Source organism: Clarias gariepinus, chromosome 5, assembly GCF_024256425.1.
Source record: "Clarias gariepinus isolate MV-2021 ecotype Netherlands chromosome 5, CGAR_prim_01v2, whole genome shotgun sequence".
NCBI lineage: Eukaryota > Metazoa > Chordata > Actinopteri > Siluriformes > Clariidae > Clarias > Clarias gariepinus.
The window spans coordinates 23355503-23375794 of NC_071104.1; the positions used below are offsets into that span (position 1 = coordinate 23355503).

The 20292-nt window shown below is 37.6% G+C and overlaps 2 protein-coding genes across 3 annotated transcripts; both read left to right on the forward strand.

Moving 5' to 3' along the window:
* The first annotated feature begins 582 nt into the window (after positions 1 to 582).
* On the forward strand, positions 583 to 10200 carry etv5a (ETS variant transcription factor 5a). Of its 2 annotated transcripts, none has more exons than XM_053497259.1 (13): positions 583 to 690; positions 2015 to 2147; positions 2233 to 2323; positions 2493 to 2585; positions 2812 to 2862; positions 4356 to 4479; positions 5111 to 5386; positions 6061 to 6341; positions 7283 to 7342; positions 7558 to 7626; positions 7746 to 7915; positions 8018 to 8119; positions 8222 to 10200. In XM_053497259.1, exons 2-13 carry the CDS (start codon positions 2100 to 2102, stop codon positions 8450 to 8452), a joined length of 1596 nt encoding a protein of 531 aa, XP_053353234.1. In that variant the 5' UTR covers positions 583 to 690; positions 2015 to 2099; the 3' UTR covers positions 8453 to 10200. The 2 variants fall into 2 exon arrangements, with proteins under 2 accessions (XP_053353234.1, XP_053353235.1); XM_053497260.1 differs by having other exon boundaries at positions 2538 to 2585.
* Positions 10201 to 12462: 2262 nt separating this feature from the next.
* On the forward strand, positions 12463 to 20029 carry rbm44 (RNA binding motif protein 44). The gene is made up of 18 exons (XM_053496322.1): positions 12463 to 12626; positions 13029 to 13053; positions 13465 to 13571; positions 13707 to 13781; positions 13860 to 13908; positions 14016 to 14143; positions 14223 to 15313; positions 15392 to 15453; positions 15708 to 15887; positions 15987 to 16160; positions 16203 to 16289; positions 16393 to 16504; positions 16737 to 16794; positions 17680 to 17814; positions 17898 to 17968; positions 18604 to 18653; positions 18814 to 19030; positions 19187 to 20029. Exons 1-18 carry the CDS (start codon positions 12506 to 12508, stop codon positions 19454 to 19456), a joined length of 3012 nt encoding a protein of 1003 aa, XP_053352297.1. The 5' UTR covers positions 12463 to 12505; the 3' UTR covers positions 19457 to 20029.
* Positions 20030 to 20292: the final 263 nt, after the last annotated feature.

A 20292-nucleotide genomic window follows, 5' to 3' on the forward strand; every position in this document is an offset into this window, starting at 1 on the left:
TGGTCCTGATAACACATTCTTAGTGTTTTCTCAACTTGCAGCACACCTGATTTAAAGAATTATCAGCCTCTTTTAACCGCAGGGAGGAGCATAGAATATATATATATTAGTAATAAATTAGTAATATACTGTCCTATATTTTATAGAATATTTTAGAATTAAATACTAGTAAAATATTATTTTACTCGATTGCTGCGTCAGTCAGTGTAGCGTCACACCTTTTCAAAGTTAGACGTGTTTTTTAAAACGTGTCGTGACAAGACAGACAGGTTAATTTTACCTGTGATTTGAATTTTCTGTGTGTGTCTCTTTAAGCGCCTGTGGCGAGGGAGGGGGAAATAAACAACAAGCTGAATGTGAATGTGAATGAAACCCAGTCATTCATAAAAATAGGACCAACGCGAACTTTGATTGGTCAAAGCACACATCCTGCATAATTCATAAGCTTCCACCAACCATTGGTTGTTGACCTGACTGACAGATACAATTAGCCAATGGCGAGCAAAAACACTTGACTGTGGAACCCAAGAGGAAACCAGACTAGTCCATTTACAAAATCCCATTCAAGTTTTGTATCGGGAGCAGAGCGCAGCTACTGAGTGAACGGCGCGGACGCCAGCTTTTCTCGCGGATTTACAGTCTTTAGCGTGTTTTCAGGACATCCTTCGTGCACACGGCAATTTGTATACGGTGAGAGGAGAGTTGTTTTTATTATTTGTATTTTTTTTGCATAGTTTCAGATGAAGCTGGGGGAAGCGTTTTTCGATATTGTTTAAGTTTATCCTCGACTCTGAACTGCGAATCCAGCAGCTATTTCGCGCTGAGGGAAAGCGCAACGCCATTTTTTCTTACACAGGGCTTACTTTGGCAACCATTTTTTGCATGAAGTTTTTTCAGGGCTTTATTTTTTTGTAATATCGAGGAGGTGTATTGCTCGGCGTGGGTGGAAAGCTTGGTCTGGTCATATTGGTGTTTTTGGGTTTGTGAATGGAGGGCTCGATTTGTTCCCCACACAGGTCAGGTTTCATCTCATTGAGAAAAACAAGGGGGCCAAGCTAGGGTGCTTGCTGGCCTCGGGGGAGAGACAGAGGAGCGCATAACTGCCACAATGAAAGATGATGGTTATTATTAGGATTATTATAAATTAATTAATTTGTTTATATATGGATTGACTTTATTACTTTATTTATGGTTTTGATTTAACTTTGCAAGTTTTTTAAGGAAGATTTTAGAAATAGCTGTATGCATCAGCGGATAGATTTGAATGTACGTAGTTCTTTCTCTTGTCTCGATCTTGGCCCGTGGATCCTCATCAGGACAGCTTTAGGATGGCAAACGCTGTGTTTTGTGTATATATTGTTTCTAACTTAATGATGTGGGTAATGGAAACATGGCCATGCTCCATTAAACTGTACAGTTTATACTCTGAACTTTCTGCGAATCCGCCGGCTGAAAATGCGTCATGCGCACTTTTGATCTTCGCCTCCTTCACTTTCTTTGTCTAAAAGTCAATATTTTGCCCCATGTGTTAGTTGTTGCATGTTAAAATCATATTTTATCTGCTTCCAAACGATTGTGCTGTTTTCGCTCTTTATTGTTTATTTGATGCTTTAAATAGACCTATGAGAATAAAACTCCTGGATATTGTGTGTGTGCGCTCTGGATCCCTCTAGGCTAGATGATGGAATTGCTGTTCGTTGACATTAAAAAGTAACACAATTACAACTTGTAATACATTTTCTGTGCTGGAAAACTATAAGCATGCCTTTGGGTACACAAGATGATATTCCCAATGTTTGTGATTGTGTTTTTTCATAATCTTGGCCACATATGGTTGGCTTTTTGATTATGTAAGGCTTATGTTCTGGAGGTGTGTTTACATGGTGCAGTGCATGCACCGTGTCCTCAACACACTCCTGTGTTGTAATAAACAACATGCTGTACGCAGGACAATATAGGGAAGTGATTGTATACCGAGTGCCTCTCTGACCTGTAGTCACTGTTCTTTTTATAGACAAAAGAAACACCAGAAAGAAGTCTACAGCCATCGCTTTTGGGCGAAAAAACCCTCTGCTGGGATTTGTGACGACATAGATATCATGGACAGATTTTATGACCAGCAAGTTCCGTTTATGGTCCCATCAAATGTAAGAGTTTTTTTTGAGTGGTAGTAAATAATAATAGCTTTTGTCATACAGATCAAATCGCTTTAATTAGTCTACTCCATTGCAGAAATCATCTCATGTGGAGGAACCATACAACAGAACCATCAATGAGAGGAAAAGAAAGTTTGTAGATAACGAACTTGCTCAGGACACAGAAGGTAATCTAATGTACATGTGTTGTAATTTTAACACGGTGCTATTGTGATTTTGGGTGTCTTTAATCTATCTTTGTTCTTATGTAGCATCATAAAGCCTTTTCGACCTTGAAAAATAGCTTATCTTAATTTTTTTTAAAGATATGTTCTCATTTATCTTGTGTTCTAGCAGTATGTTGTATTCAGACTGACTTTCCTGTGTGCCTGTCTACTACAGAACTCTTCCAGGACCTCAGTCAGCTGCAGGAAATCTGGATTGCGGAAGGTGAGGGTCTCTTTCTTGTAATTCCCTGCTTAGCAAAGGAAAAATGCAAAACAAATTTCTGTTTTTAGCAAGGTTCGATTTATGACATTAATGGAAAAACCTAATCTATTATTCCTGCTTTACTGAGGGACAGCTAATGTTTTTGCAATTGCTTGCTTTACTGCGTACTTTAATGATCTGTGTATCAAATTTAAACATGTACTGTATTCTGTGTTTGTATCCACAGCTCAGGTGCCTGATGATGAACAGTTTGTTCCAGACTTTCAGCCGGACAGCTGTGAGTACCTGGGCTTTAATATTTATACTCTATTGCCATGTACACTGGATGAAGTCCAGTGAGGCAACGACCACTTTGGGAGATGTTCATTATTCATGTCCTGTTCCACTTTCTAGTCAAGTCTTTTGAGAAAACTAAGGACACAGTAAAACAGAAAATCATGTAAAGTACCCAGGCAGTCTTGCTTATTTGGATAGGAATGCTCTGTAGAGGTCTTGGTGTGATAAATGTTGTTGTTAGGAACTCTGGGCTTGAGGAAAACCTTTTATAACAGACCTTAACATGGAGCATATAAAGAGTTATTTCCCACCACCTTTTTATAAAGTACTAGATTGGTATGAGGCAAGATCATGGGGATTTCATGCTTTCATGCACTCTGGTAATTCTGGGATAGACTGAATTCCAGGTGGTGGAGGTGCCTCATACTGACACTCAGTAAAGGTTCTTATGAGCACCCGTCCTGACATTGTTTTAGCTGTAAATATGGAATTCATTAGAATCTGGTCCCTTTTTTGCAGCCAAGTGAAATGCTTATGTTTATTGATGCATTTAATATCTTCTTATTTTACTTGTTTGATATGTATCTTATTGCTGTTTTGGTCTGATGCTAAAGCTGTGTGGTGTTTTTACCTAATTTTTAATTAATCCAGTCCTTTTTTTGCTTATTCACTATGGTAAAGACTAAAGTAGTATTTTTTTCTACTTACTCTCCCTCTTCTACTCCCTGCTCTCAAATTTATTATTTACACAGAGAGGCCGTTTGTGGGTGTGTAGACATTCTCTTGGCTGTGGCCAACCAGTGCAGTGTGAAATTTTTCACGTGTGTATGATGGTCATCTTGGAATAGGCTTTGGGCACCTGGCAGCGATCCACTTCTCTCTACAGGCTTCTATTCTGCAGAGCTGTGTGGTTTCTCTGGTCATCTTCAGGACATCCCATGCATTATTGTAGCCTGCATAAGCAGAGTGGGGAAAATCCATCTACCATTAGGTTTCATTTAAGGGACTGCCTAATGTTAAGCATGGTGCGATGTACTATAGCTTTCAGTGCACTTTTTGAGCATTCACATGCCTGTTATGTGGTTTCTTATGCTCAGTATAGCCAACTTGATTTATCTTGCTATTGTAGCGCTTTGCCCAGGGATCCAGTTTCGTTGGCCATTATGTGGCGCCGGATATGGGAGCTGATGCAGAGATCCAGCAGCTAATGGTTACAGTGTGGGGAGGAAAATCATTCACAATCATTGAATTACAGCTGCTGTGATTCATGAGTATCGACTTGCCTGTGATGGAAATCAGAAGGGAGCACTTTGATCGTGCATGTTTTGCAAAGCCACAATACTGATGGGCGAAGGATGTATCTTTTATACCCAGCAGTCAGCCAATTAATGGTGTTGAGTAGGACACTCCTTCGGACGATCAGCATTATGCTGCTGTTGATGTGTTCAATTTGATGCACTGTATTATATACTTCCACTCCCTTGTCTTTTTCAGTGACATTTCATGGCCCCCCTCCAGCCAAGATTAAACGAGAACTGAGTCCTTCCAAAGAGCTCTCTCCCTGTAGTGAGGACAGGAGTGCAATGCTGTATGGAGAGAAGTGCCTTTATAACTACAGGTGAGCGTACAGTGGAAATTTGTCCTCAACTCCTGCCTCACTTAATACTTTATCCCATATTTTCTGAGCTAGAACCCTCCACCTTTCCTTCTTCTTGATTTTCGATTCTTTCATTCAGTGTGTTTCCATGGTAACTCTTAGTTTTATTTTTCACTTTTACCATCACTTGTATTACTGTTTTGTCACAGTGGCTCTTAATTATTACTTTCCTCTGTAGGCTTTCATATGAGCATGCACAGTACATTTTTATACATATTATTACATTTAGATATCAAAAGTTATTTCTATGCTTCCTTTTAAGTTTTTTTTATAGATTTATTACACTTATTAATGTGCCTGTTTTCATATGTTCCTGCTAGAGTTTATTATTTTAATAAAAATATTAAAATGTAATATTTTAATATTTTTAAAATTCAAATATCTACAAAAAAATGGATATCAGACTCTCTAACTATTCAAAGAACTCATAAAAGTCATCACTATCTAGCAAATGCTTTCTTATAAGCTGTTTATTTTCAAACTTTTTTTAAACTAGTTTAGATTTGTCTTTGCGTCATCACTGTGCCATTAACTTCATGCAGGGAGCTTCCCCTTATGTGACAGACTGTTTCCTTCTTTTGACTTCTTGCAGTGCCTATGAAAGGAAAACCTCAGTTGGGTTTAAGCCATTGACTCCTCCTTCAACACCCGTGTCACCATGCAGCTCCAACAACACTCACCCCTTGCGTGAACAGATGCCCCCTCTTGTCCATAATTCGACATTAGGGCAACGCTCCCTACACGGACAGCCTGCTGTGACCAGTTCCGCTCTCAGTCAGAGGGCCCTCCCGTTACAGAGTCAGACTCCACCTTTTGCTGTGCCATGTCCACCTCAAGGCCACAATGCCCCCTATAACAATGAGCACAGGTGAGTTATATGTGTTGCATTTAATTTTCTTTACATCTGGTCAAAGCTTTGCTTTAAAAAAAAAAATCAACTTCTATAATACTATAAATTCCATAAGTTCTCACCTTCTCAAAAGTAAGTTCAGCAGAAATTTTAGATCTTGTAAATGAATAATTTAATATGATTTGTTTTTGCTGCATTTACTATATGAAACAGCATGGTATATAGGTGTGTGTAATAAATAATACATATGCATGCATGCATGCATGCATGCATACATACAGTGGTTGTTGCTTCAGTAACCCGGACTTCCTGGAATGGGGGGAAAAATACAGTCATGTTATAAACCAGATGATGTGATGCCGAAGTAGCATTACTATTTCTCTTCAGGAGAGCTGTCTTAATTTGACCCCCGTGGGAATAGAGAAGTTGGCCATGCACCCTGCCAATTGGAGTATGATTTCTGGAAGTATGCCAAGGAATTTGTGGCATGTCATTAGCTGTTAGTAATATCGAGCTAGTAACACCATAGTAAGCAGCAGACCAGAACGATCCTGTCCCTTAGGTTTGCCTATACAGTACTATACTAGCAAATATTGCAATAATCATTATTTATATGAATCTTTTATTGATTTGTTAATGATTTTGTTAAAATATTCTTTTAGTAATTTTAAAATTTTTAATTTCTCGGATAGGTTTCAGCGCCAGCTCTCAGAACCATGCTTGCCGTTCCCACCTTCCGAGGGAAAACCAAATTACATTCCCCAGGCATCAAGCACTTCACCTAGAGATGGCCGGCCACCATATCACCGGCAAATGTCGGAGCCAGTGGTTCCTGTTCATCCACAATGTTTCAAACAGGAACTGTTGGACCCTCGCTACGCTGAGCAGGGTGTCCCAAACATGGGCCCATCCCAAGCAAACTTCCACCCAATGGCCATCAAGCAAGAGCCACGGGACTTTGGCTTTGACTCTGGTTAGTATTAATAAATGCCTATTTTTTTAAAAGGAACAGTGACCTTGTCCAGACCTCACCAGATAGTAATGTCCAGATTTGTACAGAAAAGAGAGGGATCAGGTTGTGAAATCTTCCATGTGTGCGTGTCTCTGCTTAACCAGGCTCTGCTAAAACTCACAGATCCTTGCAAATACTTGCACACCATCTTTCGCTGAATAAAGAACAGTTCGACATGGCGGTATTCTTTGCCCTTGCAGAATTTCCCTCCAAGCAATATCACTCCAAGCACTTTCTTCTAATTTCAACATCAGTATAAAGTGTTGAAGCACCTAGTTCTTTGCATAGTTCAATAGTTGTAGTGCATAATTCCGAAACCCAAACATTTGATCATTGCCAGTGACTATTCACAAACACAAGATGTATAAACTCAAGGTTGTGCAGAATAACACTATTGCTTAATTTTATTAAAGGTGTTGACTAGATGATCTTGATTTTCTGTCTTTATATACCTACAGAGGTGTATATGACCCTAGGTTGTGGTCTGCCTCTGTGACGAGAGAAGTGAATCGCAGATGTTGCTTTTTTTTTTTTTAGTCCTGTTTCCCTTTTTAATATCAAAAGTTATAAATAGCAATAGCACAGAATGTCTTTTTTTGTATTGTTACCATATGCGTATAAGGTTTTGCATGTTCTATAAAAACATTGATAAAGGCATTAGATGTGTGAATATAATGCTTGTATTCAAACTTTTGTTAGTGTTTCATAAGCATTAACATGCCATGTATTTGATATTCATGAGCAGGACATAATTACTTTTTTTTTAGGATTTTTTTTCCCAGTATATTAATGTTAAGCAATCCTTTGATTTTTCCTTTTTTTTATATATAGCTATGGTAGGTTATTTTTGAAATCTTTTTATCCTATTGTTTTTATTAATGGTTTCTTTGCTTGATTTTCAGAAGTGCCTAACTGCCGGTCTTCATTTGGGAGAGGAGCAAGCTTTTACCAAAGCCAAGAAAGTAAGTAACAACTTTTCACTTTTGGCACTTTTTGTTTCACATGATCAGAGTTTTTTGTGTGTGTTCCTGCTTTCTGTTCTCCTTTCTTTAAATTACTTGTTTTATTTTTGGTTTTCATATCTCAATGAATTCAAACTACATGTAATACTTAATATAGATACCGTTAAAACACAGATTTACCCTACATTTCCTGAACGTTTTCCTTTTTCTTGAAGGTTTTTCATTTGACAGGGAACAGCACTTGTATTATGATGATACATGTGTAGTTCCTGAACGACTTGAAGGTAAGACTTTTGTTTATGCACAAAACTTTTAAGTTGGAGCAAGATGATGAAGATATCAGGCTTAGGTTTTTCTTCTACCCGAGAGTGATGACAGGATTTCATTGTTAATGTCTTAACAGGAAAGGTAAAACAGGAGCCTTCTGTATTTCGTGATGGCCTACCTTACCAACGCCGTGGATCCCTGCAGCTTTGGCAGTTTTTGGTCACACTTCTCGATGACCCTGCTAATGGTCACTTCATTGCATGGACAGGACGGGGCATGGAGTTTAAGCTCATTGAACCAGAAGAGGTCAGTCTTGTATACAGACTTTAAAGCACAGTTGCATCTTTTTATAGTCATATATATGTTGTCCTAAAATAATTGTAAAATTATGTATAATTTGTACACTAGGTGGCGCGACGTTGGGGTGTTCAGAAAAATCGACCAGCTATGAATTATGATAAGCTCAGTCGTTCTTTGCGTTACTACTATGAGAAGGGCATTATGCAGAAGGTAAGGGCAAGTTCACATTTATCTTTTTTGATGATCAGCTCCCAATTATTTCAATTTGGTGCATTACTTCAGTAGCAATTTATTTATTATTTTACTCCTCAGGTTGCTGGCGAGAGGTACGTCTATAAGTTTGTGTGTGACCCTGAGGCTCTCTTCTCTATGGCCTTTCCGGATAACCAGAGGCCAAACATTAAAGCTGATCCCGACGGCCTGCCTGTTGGGGACGATGAAACGCTACCCATCACTCACTATGATGAAGCAAGCACTTACCTGGTGGAAGGAGGAGAGCAGTGTGTTACTGGAATGCCCTTCCCTGATAGCTATGTGTATTGACTCTCGTCCCCAATCCAAAACTGTTGAGCAGATTGGAGCATGTCTGTCCCTGCTGCCTCTACTTCTGCCCTGTTGTTCATTTACAGATTAGCCCTCCCCCAAAAGTTGCATAAAATTAATGGAAATATCAGCAAACTATCAAATCTCTGGCACTGGCCCATGAGAAAGTATCTGGGAAGTGAGGTATATCTGGACTTCTGCACCTTTGACCTGCTTTGTAGTGGATGGTTAATTGATGCTGCAGAAAATGTGAAGTCAGTGTGCTGAAGGACTGTTGGGTCTCTGTGCAGACTAAAAAAATTGTAGCAATTCTGTTTTGACAATCTGTTTAAAAAGAAAAAAAAGATGAAATATTAAGAGGTGCCCTAACAAAACAGCACTATTTAATAGCTGCCTATTTGGGTACTAATAGATTTGAGTTACCTCAAAATCATGTAGACATCTATTAGAAATGAAAAGGGCTTTATTTTGCAAAAGAAAAACACCCAGTTAATTCTTTAGTTTTGGTTCGTCTTGTTTAGTAAGCTGTTTTTTTTTCTTTTTTTTTTTTTTCCTTTTTTTTTAAACAATATTTTGGTTTAATTACATGCAGGACTGCTTCAAACATGGAATTTCTACCCAATATAATGTTTTTTTTTGTTTGTTTTTTAATTAATTATTATTAATATTATTGTTGGCTTGTTTTTAGTCATTGTAAATGTTGTGGGCTTGTTTTTGTATCATTAGCTTACTCTCCCACTCGATTATTCAAAGCTTATTGCTCTATAATGATGCTGAACCAGATACACTCTTAAAGACACTCGGTCAGATTACAGTGACTGTTAACCCATTGTTAAACATGTATTTCGTATGCATTGACACTTCTTCCTTGAAAATTGGTACATTCATTCAAAAAGGGATGCACTAGATAAACTTTCTTCAAGAGAGTTACAGCCTCTGACTACTTAAAATGTATTTAAGGGTCAGTGTTTTTATCCTGTTTTGTATGATCTTTGACTTACTTTTCTTTGGCACTGTACAAGATTTTAAACCTATCAAGATGGCAGGAAAGCCAGGACTTTGCATGCAATGAGGTGAAAACAACACCTTCTCCTGGACTCCTTTTCACTGCCAATACGAAGTTGATGAAAGACCACTGCTTCCTTTTTTTGCATGGTACTCAACTGACAATTGTCCACTAACATATCGCTTTATGCTGGACAAGGATGAAATTAATTTCTCTGCATTGTTTTCTTTCTTCTTTTTTTTTGAGAAAGATGAACTTATAAAAATATATATTTTTGCAAAGTCTGCATTGGGTTTGATTTCATTCTATCAGCTGTATAGTACCGCCTAAAATGTTAAAAACTCTGGATGCCTGTTGTGCTTTACCTGCAGATCAGGGCTTTATGGATTCCCATTGTGTTTGGTTAAAGCAACATTTTCTGTAATAGGCCTCGGATACACAGAGACAAGCCCATTTATGGCTTACTTCAGGTTTTCAACACACAAACCATATATTCAGTGTTTTAATGACTTTGGTACAAACTAGGACTGTTTGGAAAGTACATAGTGAGAAGGAAGTATGCTTTGGTATGAAAACTGATCTATATGTATTAGGCTTACTCACTGAATGAGGGGCTTATTAACCTCAAGCCCTGTCAGCAGAAGGAGGGGTCTGCATGTGTATAGGCTTCACCTTCCTTCATATTGTGTACCTTTTAGTTTATGATCTGTTCTGGGTACAATAAACTGTTCTTTCTGCTTTACATCCACTGGAATTTTTCCTTATTTTTTTACACCCATAGGGCTGTGAATTACTATGGACATCAGTGTGGTAAACATAAGTGACTAGCCTGACAAAGTTCATGTTATTCACCAAATGGTTCAGTTAATTCTGCAAAACTCAGAAACTATGCCTTTTAATGTTATGAAAGCATGAAAGAACCAAGGTTTTCCTTTCATGCATTTGCGTAAATGTATGGCTCATATACTCGGAGTGCTTCTCGATCTTATGGCCCTCTGTTCCCCCAGAAGTGCTTGTTTTAGTTTTACATTAAGGGCTGGCTAGTTTTTATGTGCATCTGCCCTTTTGTCCAGAAAGAAGCCCTCTACTTAAGTATTATATAATTGCATCCTCCTTCACTAATGGCTAGTTAATATATTTAAAAAGCATCAGAAACATTATTTTTATTATAAACATTATTAATATTTGTTGTAGTTACATCAATTTGGTTTTTAATTTATTTAAGTAAGTGTTGCTAAACCTGACTCTGAATAAAAACATTCATTTATATTTATTCCTTCAGCCTCTCCCAAAATCACCTGGCGAGAGGGATGAATACATCCAGGATTACACACCAGTCCATCACAGGGCCTCATGCACACACTCATTCACAACTGTACAACTTTCAAAGCCATGTGCATATGTTTATCATTTAAAAGCATAACTTGTTTAACTGACTTGAGCTACCCTACTAAGGTTAGGGCAGGGTTAATTGTTCCTGAAAATTCATATGAGACCAACCAGAATTCTGATATCAGGTTCCAGTTATGTGCCTAAAGTGCAATCGTACTGTGATAAACACACACATTTAAAAATCAATAAAATTGCAGTGGCTAGCATTAAAATGAAGTGCAATAATACAAATGTGTTCCTAAAATCGATTGATCGTTTTTGTGATCATTTTAGATCATTTATTTTTTTGTAGGAAAAAAACAGAATGTCAGGATGAATAAATAATCATTTTGGTTTTAAGTTTAGATAACTCCTTAGCAAATGTAACATTGTTCGGAAAGAGACAATAACTTGTGGAATGCAACTTGTGAAAGCAGGGACATGCTTTCCATATGAATTAACTTATATATGTGCTACTTGAACTACAAAAAAAAAACAAATTTTTGACTGTTCTTTCCAAATTGTTTGAAAGGTATAAATGTTTTGTAAATGTGATTTTACTTTTGGTTTTACAGTTAATAAAAATTCAAATTATTATTATTATTTCATTTATACAGGCACAAGATATTTGTTTTTCATAGCAAGTGATTATTGTGATAATGGAGGATTGTTTTTTTTCCCTTGGGGGAATAAATTTTATTTGGGAACCAAATGCTACAAACAAACCAGTGCAATACCAGAGGTAGAGGTCTACCTACAGTATCTCAACATAGCATAATGTCTTCTTCTGTCCTGAACACGCGGACAAACTGGCGCAGTCTCGCATAAAAAAAACTGTTCAGACGTTCGTTTTAATGCAGTGAGCCCCCCCTGCTGGTCATACTATTGCGTTACAGTAATTGTAGTGATTGCTTTTTGTTTCCATAGACTTGATTCCGAACAGGAATCCCCCTGAGAGACTAATAATGAATTAAATAAACCTGGTAATTATGTGTCATTATATATATGAATATAATATATATAATGAACTTGCAGCCGACTGATAGCTAGCATACATAGGTAGCAAGCGAGCGATGTCTCCTTTGGTCAATTTACAGTACACAGCATTTAACCGACCCGTACGAACGAAGAGTCTCTTGATATTAATCACCGTTAATAAACGTATGTAACAGGTTTTAATGTTCTCTGTGACTTAGCTTTACATTAGTTCTTAGCTAGTCACATGTTCTTGCTATTTGGATAAAGCATTTGAACTAACAGATACAGAAAAAAATGGACCATGGTATTTAACTTAAATGATATAATGTTAGCCAGATTAAAATCTGAAATACTTCTACACTAAGAAATTACTTGACTGTTGTTTGTTTTAGTTTACCCAACAGCTTTATAAAGCTATGCTAATTTTAGCAAAGTGAGATTAGACGCTTAATCTATCACTATTAGGGCTATTATCTCGCCATTAAACGTGCTAATTTGCAGGTTGCTTCTGATTGGACAATGATGTAATTAGGCCACGCGCAGAGCTGCAATTGATCAGCTTGAAAGCTAGTTAGTTAGCTCCTCGTGCTGTCTTCATTATCGAGTGGAGGTTAAAGCAACCAGTACGTGCAGCGTTGATTGACAACCGCAGATATTTTCATTTGGTTTAAATTTTTAAATAAAACGGTTTGAAGGACATGTGGTATCACCCTTCCATGTTGGTGCCAGTTTACAGGCCCGCAGAAGTGCCTGCTACAGTTATGTGGCCCGTCGTCCCTTTTCACCAGCAGTCGTGCTTAGCTTTTAACGATATTATCGGTAAGTTTTCGTGTAGCTAAACTGTTGTCGTTACGTTGTTAGTCTTTCGGCTGCTCCCGTCGAAGGGGTCGCCACAGCGGACCATCAATCCGCACAACAACTTGGCATAGGTTTTACGCCGGATGCCCAGCCTGCCGCAAGCCTCCTATTTTATCCGTTGTTCGCACTAAACCTGAATGGAAAGCATGCTTTGTGCCAAAAGTTTAGTTACTCAATCCCATTTATTCATGCATTCACTCATTAACTGTCTTATTTACTCACAAACCTATTATTTATTTATCTAGTCAGTTATTTGTTCTGTCATCTATTAAATTGTACTGTCACAATAAAAAATGGAATACACGTTTATAATGTCTGTACATGTATCCTAAGATCATCATGAGCATTACCTGTCTTTTGCAGATGAAAGGAGATTCCTGTTGAACATGTAGGTTTGAACTCTCTTCATTTGTCTCTACACTACATCTTATATGCACATGTATTACATGAGCATGTCCACACGTAGCCGGTTATTTTTAAAAACGATAATAATAATAAATTATTATAATTCTGCGGTTTAGGCCTTTCGTCTACATGCAAACGCAGTTTTGGTCGTTGAAAAACTGAAAAAAAAAGTAAAGATTTTCTAAAACCTCCGTTTTCAGTGGTGTGTGGACAGGGTAAACGAAGATTTTAGCTTGTTGTAACGTCACATTTTGTGCTAGTTTCCTTGATCTGATCTGTAAAAAAAAAAAAAAAAAACCTAAGTAGGATTATTTCCTTTTTTTTAAAAAACAACACACAGCTCCAGTGTGGACATGGCCTGAGGTTTTTGTTTTTTTTTTACTTTATTTTTTAGGTCTGTGTATGATCTTGTGAAAGTGAGCCACTTTCTGGAGTTGAGTGATCAAAAGTTGCTTGGTTGGTATCTCTCCTTGGCTGCTGAAGATAGGAAGCTGATACAAGGTTTGGACAATGTTTGGATTAGCATATTAATTTTAGAGCATGAGTAAAAAAAAAAAATGTGTATATTACACAATAATAATGGTTTTATGTGGCATGAAATATGAGCTAAATTATACACCGCCTCATTATTTGCAGACGAAGGTGGACTTCTTTATTTCCTCCATAGACATCCTGCTCTTGAAGTGTTTGAACATATTGTTCATTTAAAACGTAAGTATATTGGTTGAAATTAGTCAGTTCTGATTAAACTTTGTTACTAATGAGGATTGTCTTCTGATGCACTTTTAGAAAATCACCATCCCTGTCCAGAACTTGACATGTCTTCAATGCCTGATGGGTATCTTTTTAATCCCTATTTTGTTTAAGACATTGTACTGTATATTTTGTGCTGAAATAAATTGTGGGATTCCATTTGTATGTAATTTCTATAATGTTCCCATACAGTAGATCGAGACGGGCCACTTTTTATTATATATCACAGTGTGTAACTTGTGGCATAAGTTGTCCAGGTGGTGCTAAAAAGTGCAGTCGTTGTAGCCAGACAAGCCCAGCGGAAAAAGTTAGCATATGTGGTAAGAGATGCTTAAATTGATTTACACTTCATTTTTACCCCCAATTGCTATTAGATGATCTATTTATGTCCATGTGTAGAGGATGAAAAGACACTTCAGTTGTTGCCGAACAATGTGCGAGCAGAGCTGAATCTCTTAATCACCAAAGGCCATGCTAGTGAGGATATGTCACTGAGGAGTCATCAGCAGTTTGATTGCATGCAAAGCACCTCAGATCATTTGTCTGCCAGTCAAAGCAACCCTGTCCAGCAAACACAGCAGCCAAGGAAGAACTCTAGTAATGTTCAGCTTTTGTGCCAGATGTGGGAGGAAAGAGAGCAGTGTGATGAGAAGGATCTCGGAGTGTTTAAAGATCCCGCCGCACAAGCAAGCTTTTCACTTGATGGAGAGCTTGAGATGCAGGGCACGAGTAAAAGTATTGATCATAATGTGGGACCTCAGCTGCCAGGTACCAGTTTAGATTTACCTCATCCACAAGAGGCGGCTGTAAAGCAGTCTTGCAGTTCTGACAGCACCATAAGGGGGCACACACCTTCTCAGTGGAGTGATACCACTAATACCTCGATGACTGCCACTAAAGGCAGCCCTGATGTGTCTACCGCTAATGAGCCTGTAGCCTGTGGTGCAGAAACGTGTACGTTTCCTGATTCTGTATCCTGCATCAGCAACTCCTCAGAGTGGACTGATCTCACAGAGGACCTTCAAACTCTCAGTAGTGAGGAGGACCTTGAATATCAGATCAAGACAGACGAGTTTCATAGTCTGGTTGATGAAGACACCTCAAGCTCAACAGAGGGAATTCTGTGCTTTAATCCCAGCAGATTAGCTTCTGTCCAGTGTACCCCAGAACAGGAGCTTACAAGTGAAACATGTATTTTGTCTGCAAGCCAAAACGCGCTAAATGGCAAACCCACAACAGCGTGTGAAGTCTGTCCTGTTCGCTTGAGTGTGAGTCATGCAGTGGATGCCAGCAATGACTTTAGAGCTTGTTTTACATCTAACAGGTCAACAGAAATCACTCAGGACCTCTTTGTGAAGCATTGGCAAAATGTTTCTACTGATAGTGACTCATGTCCTGTTAACCAAAAGACCCAGACAATTCAAATGCTCACTTCTGAGAAATGCATAATTACTGAAGTCTTCATGTCTGACTTGGATGCTGTTTGTGAGGTAATGTAGCTTGGGTCATTTTTTTTTTTATGAGCTGTAGAACTTGCCTCTTAAAACACCTTTTTTTTCACTGTCTAGGAATTTGGGAAACTCAGAATGATGACAGAAGAGCTAATGCATTTAAAGGATGAAATGGCAAGGTAACTGATTCAATCGCAAGACTGATTCATTTGCTAAAATTTCATCCCATTTCCAGTTTTTAGGCTGTATTGAAAGGAATGCTTTTATGCTCAAATTCAGTCTTTTTTCAGAAATTTGTTGAAATTTCACAAGACATAGTTAAAAATACCAGATTCACATTTGAATGTATCATGCTAATAATCATGAACTGATTATTTTGTGTAAAAACTACTTATATAAACAAAGCCTAAATGTTTTGATATGCATAATCCAGATCTGGTCCTGGGAGTGTTGGTGGGCCCAGGAGTGAGCCACACGAGAGTCCCTGTGGATGTGGCGCTGTTCAACGTGCTAGATGGGCTGAACTGCGTCTACTTACTCTGCAGTTTGCCATGTGCCAACAGCATTGCTGGAGGTGCTTCTACACATCACAGGGTGAAGCTACACTTCAGGGGTAAAAGCCGGAATTTAAAGTGATGTCTTAAACTTTAGACCAAAAATTTAGGAATGGATCCCAGTGTTCTTTTTTTTGAGTGTTTCTGTCTTCATGCAGAACCAAAGCATTGCCTGATGCAATGTCACAGACCTTGAAGAGCCTGGAAGACAGTTACGTTAAGATGAAGAACAAAATACTGGAAGGTGTTCCCCTGGATAATATGAAGCCGCTGTCTGTGGACACTAACAAATTAACAGCTCCAACATGCTACGAGCCTTCTTTGGTGTGCAGGTTACACATGGCTTGAAAACACCAAGGGAACACTTAACACAGTTTAAGTGTTTGTTTTTCTTTCTTCCAGATTTATGAGACTTTTTTAGATGACTGTCTACCTGAGACGTCCTTCAAGGATAAGGATAGGTAAGGATATTTTTGGAGATAATTTAATAAATCATTTTAATTATATGTGAACTTTGGAGTTCACTTGTGGTGTTTTTATATTGTTAATTCTAACTGCCGAAAGGACCAGTAGTCTTGAAGGAGATTGCCTAACTAACCATGATGTGTTGAAAATAAACATCACAGCCAAAGGAAACCTTAACAGAAATGCAGCGGCTTCTCAAGCATATGCTGAAGTAAGTATGTGTACATTGTATATGTGTAAGTAGTATTTAAGTATGGTAAGGATTTATTAAGCAGACATTTTCCTGCAGCGTTATTAAAAACATTTAATTCATCACCATGAATTAAAACATAGATATGCTGGTAACTGAGAGAATTAATTTATTTTAAGATTCATTAGATTTCTTGTCCTTTAATTTTCTTGATGCTAATTTTACTTCTCTTGCTTTTGGACAAAACTGAAAGCATGATTCTGCTCCGTCTTCTGAAACTGTAAACAGTAAGAGAAGTAGATGCATGCCTGGTAAGTGATGCCAAGCCTGGTAAGAAGTATTAAAAGCAACATTAGCTGTGCACTATAAATTGGTGAAATGCTCTAATGGGGCACTTTATAAGTAGTGTATTGCAAGTATGTGCCAGTTGCTTGAGGTAATGTTCACATAAGTAAACATATACTGTAGTCCTCATGGGGGGGAATTCCATGTTTTAGCCAAAAACAGAAAGCTGAGGCTGTAGTAGACACAGACTCAAAAAAACTGAAAAGTTTAAAACTAGTCTGATAAAACTTGAACTTTGCTGAGGCACACAGATTAAAGGGGTAGCCAACAGCATGAATCCTTTGATCCAACCATCCTTTTGTCAACAGCTCAGGCTGTTGGAGGTGGTTTAATGGTGTGAAAGTGATTTCTTGGCACACTTTGGGCCCATTAATACCCATCAAATATTGTTTGAATGCCATAGGCATTTCATGGCCACAATTTTCCATCTTCTAATGGCAACATGATAACGCACCATGTAACGAAAGTCAACATCATAAACTGTTATAGACAATGAGCTTTCTCTTTTTCACCTGCCTTCCCATTTGGTTAATGTAAATCGAATAGTTTACTCTTAGGATATGGTAGAATATGTGGTTCACAGTGGAGATAAAATGTAATGAAATCGTGTCGATATGGCCCAGGAACTAAAAATGCATGTTTTCAACATCTTGTGGAATCTATACCATGAAGAACTGATGAACCTTTCAGAGCAAAGGAAGGATCTATCCAGTATTGATATAGTTTTCCTAAAAAATATTGAGTGAATGTACAGTAGATCTACCATGTCTGCAAGTTTCAGCTTTGTGGAATAGTGTTAAGAATTCTCTGGTAGCAGTGTAGATTTTAATTCCTTTATATACATACTTAAGATGCTTCTAAAGACCTTAGCAGCAGTGATGAGTGGTTTGATGCAGAGGAAGAACTTGGATATGAAAGTCAGAGTTGTAAAGAAGACCAAAAAACAGGGCAGAGTGATGCAAGGGACTCAAAGAAGGAACAAAGAGGTTATAAACATTATAATATGAAACTTGCATAGTTTTTAATAAAAAGTTTGAAATGCTAATGTAATTAATTTGCTTTTTTGTAGTGGAAGCCAACAGAAAGGAAGATCAATCTGTTGAGCTTTGTGTGTCAAACTTGCCAAACAGTGTTACTGAGGTGAGGATAATTGCTTAAATTTAAATAAAATCAGAATAAAACTGCATCATGTAAATACCTCAATTGGAAAAGTCTGACCCAATCTGGTTAGGTTGAAATAAACTTTCAATTGGAATAAATGGGGTGGTATAAACCGTTGATAATCTGTGAATAGATAGCCATGTAAACACTTAATGTTTGACTTTCTGTGCTTGCCCCATACGGGAAAAACATTGGGAAATTCCTGATCAGGAAATTCTGAGAACAACTCTCTCTCATATGCCTTCAGACTTTTAACCTCTAGGTGGAGCCACTGATTAGGTAGATGCTTTGATGCTTTGATATGTGAAATGTTGTGCCAATCATAGACCGAATTCTTTTAACCACTCAATGCAAAAGGCAGGATTTATCAGAAAATATAGGAAGAAAATATATAATTTATATATATATATATGCATATTTTTTTGCATCAAAAAAAGTTATATTTTGATTGAATGCTTAAAGCATGTAAATGTACATCTTATTGAACCATGTAAACAGTTAAGTTGGAATCTCAAATTGAACTCAAAAAATATTCATTTAAGCATAACCAATGTAAGACATCAAAATGATCTCTAGACAGCATCATAACTCATCACATTATTAACCTATTGTAGCGTGATCTGTCAGTCAATCAAGTGTCCCTTTGCAATTCCACCAACACCAGGTAAGCCTTATTTATAACATTTGATACAATCATGTCACCTCATATTTTAACATTTTTCTTAACATAAGTGGTGGCTATGTTCCAAATGTGTATAAGGAAATAGATTTTAAAAATGCATTTTGATTGCCATTTAATCTTGCTTTTCTGTATTCTTCTATAGAGTTGCAATAGAAAGTGTGAGAAACCCCAGTGATGCAGAGGCTGCAGTAAGGGAGATGAATGGCCGATCCATTGAAGGCCACACTGTTCATGTAGAACATGTTTATGAGTCTCCCAAGGATAGTCACACAACAATAAAAAAATCCTGTGTTCAGCTTTCCCATAAAGCTAGATCTGCCAGAAAAGAGCCAATTATGCATAGCACAAATTACTCCGGTGTGAGTATAACCCAGGACACATTTTATAGATGATGAATAACAAAGTGTTACCACCAAGCAGGCTTTCATACAGTTCATTCTGACCAACTGTCTTTTGAAAATTATTTAAGTCCTCTGTAGAAGTTAACACTGTCTTTGTTTTACTTTGTTTTTTAGCCACTCCGCTGCAGTCTGGATAAACTTACAAATTTATGCACTACACCTACTGCAACTGGTACCTGTGTGCCACAGCACTATGGCACCATGGGCAGCTTTGATATGATCATGTCCCAAGTATCAGAGCGCCACCCAAAAATGGGCAGACCGAAAATCATCTGTGCTTTGCTGGAGCTGCGGGAAAAGCATTGTGGTGTTCTCAGTGGCCTGCCCCTCGGAGAGATAGTAGATATGACCTCTGAAATTCTTACTCATTCAACCACATACTAGGGAAGACATTCTTTGATGGTGTAAGATTGAGTGGTGATGTTGGTTTGGTTCTTTGAGGTACACAATAGCTTTGTTGATTATTCAAATCTTTGGCTTTTTTTTGTTGGTTGAATATGTGGAGTTTCGGAAAGTGTTGCATGGTAAAGTTGATTTAAAATTGTTTATCGTTACGTTTATTGTTCAGTTTAGCTTGCACTTACACTAATTGGAAGTTTCATTAGGTACATATTATTCAGTCTATTGACTGGAATTTCTGTTTAGTTTTATTTCAAATGATTGGAAGATGGGATAGAAAGAGATCAAATGTACAAATAATTTTGCCTAGACTCTTATGTTATTTTTGTAGGTGTACATACAAAATCTGTTGACCAGAAAGGTGAATCATATGGGAGCTGTTTTGTGTTTTTAAAAAAAAATAAATGAATACCAATTTTCCTAGCTTCCATCAATAAAACCCTTCATTGTGTGAAATGGAAGACTGTATGTGACTATTTAGTTAAGCTGATTTCTCATTACATTGCTATCCTCCCTCTGATTCCTATTCCAATAAAATACCAATACAAATTTATGGTAAAAAAAAGAAGAAGAAAAAACTACCACTTATAAGCTTCAAGCAAACATGGACGGAAAAATTCTTTTATGTAACAAATTGAGAGTCTTGGAGTTTACTCATGAAACACTTCTGGGTAGAGCCTTGGTTCTTTGTTAAAAATAATCTAATTGATTTCACAAGATGTTAAAGCCATTCCTTGACATTCTGGTTCATATTGTGATATCACACAGTTCATGCAGATTTTTATCAGGTGCACATTCATGCTACTAATCTCAATTTTTGA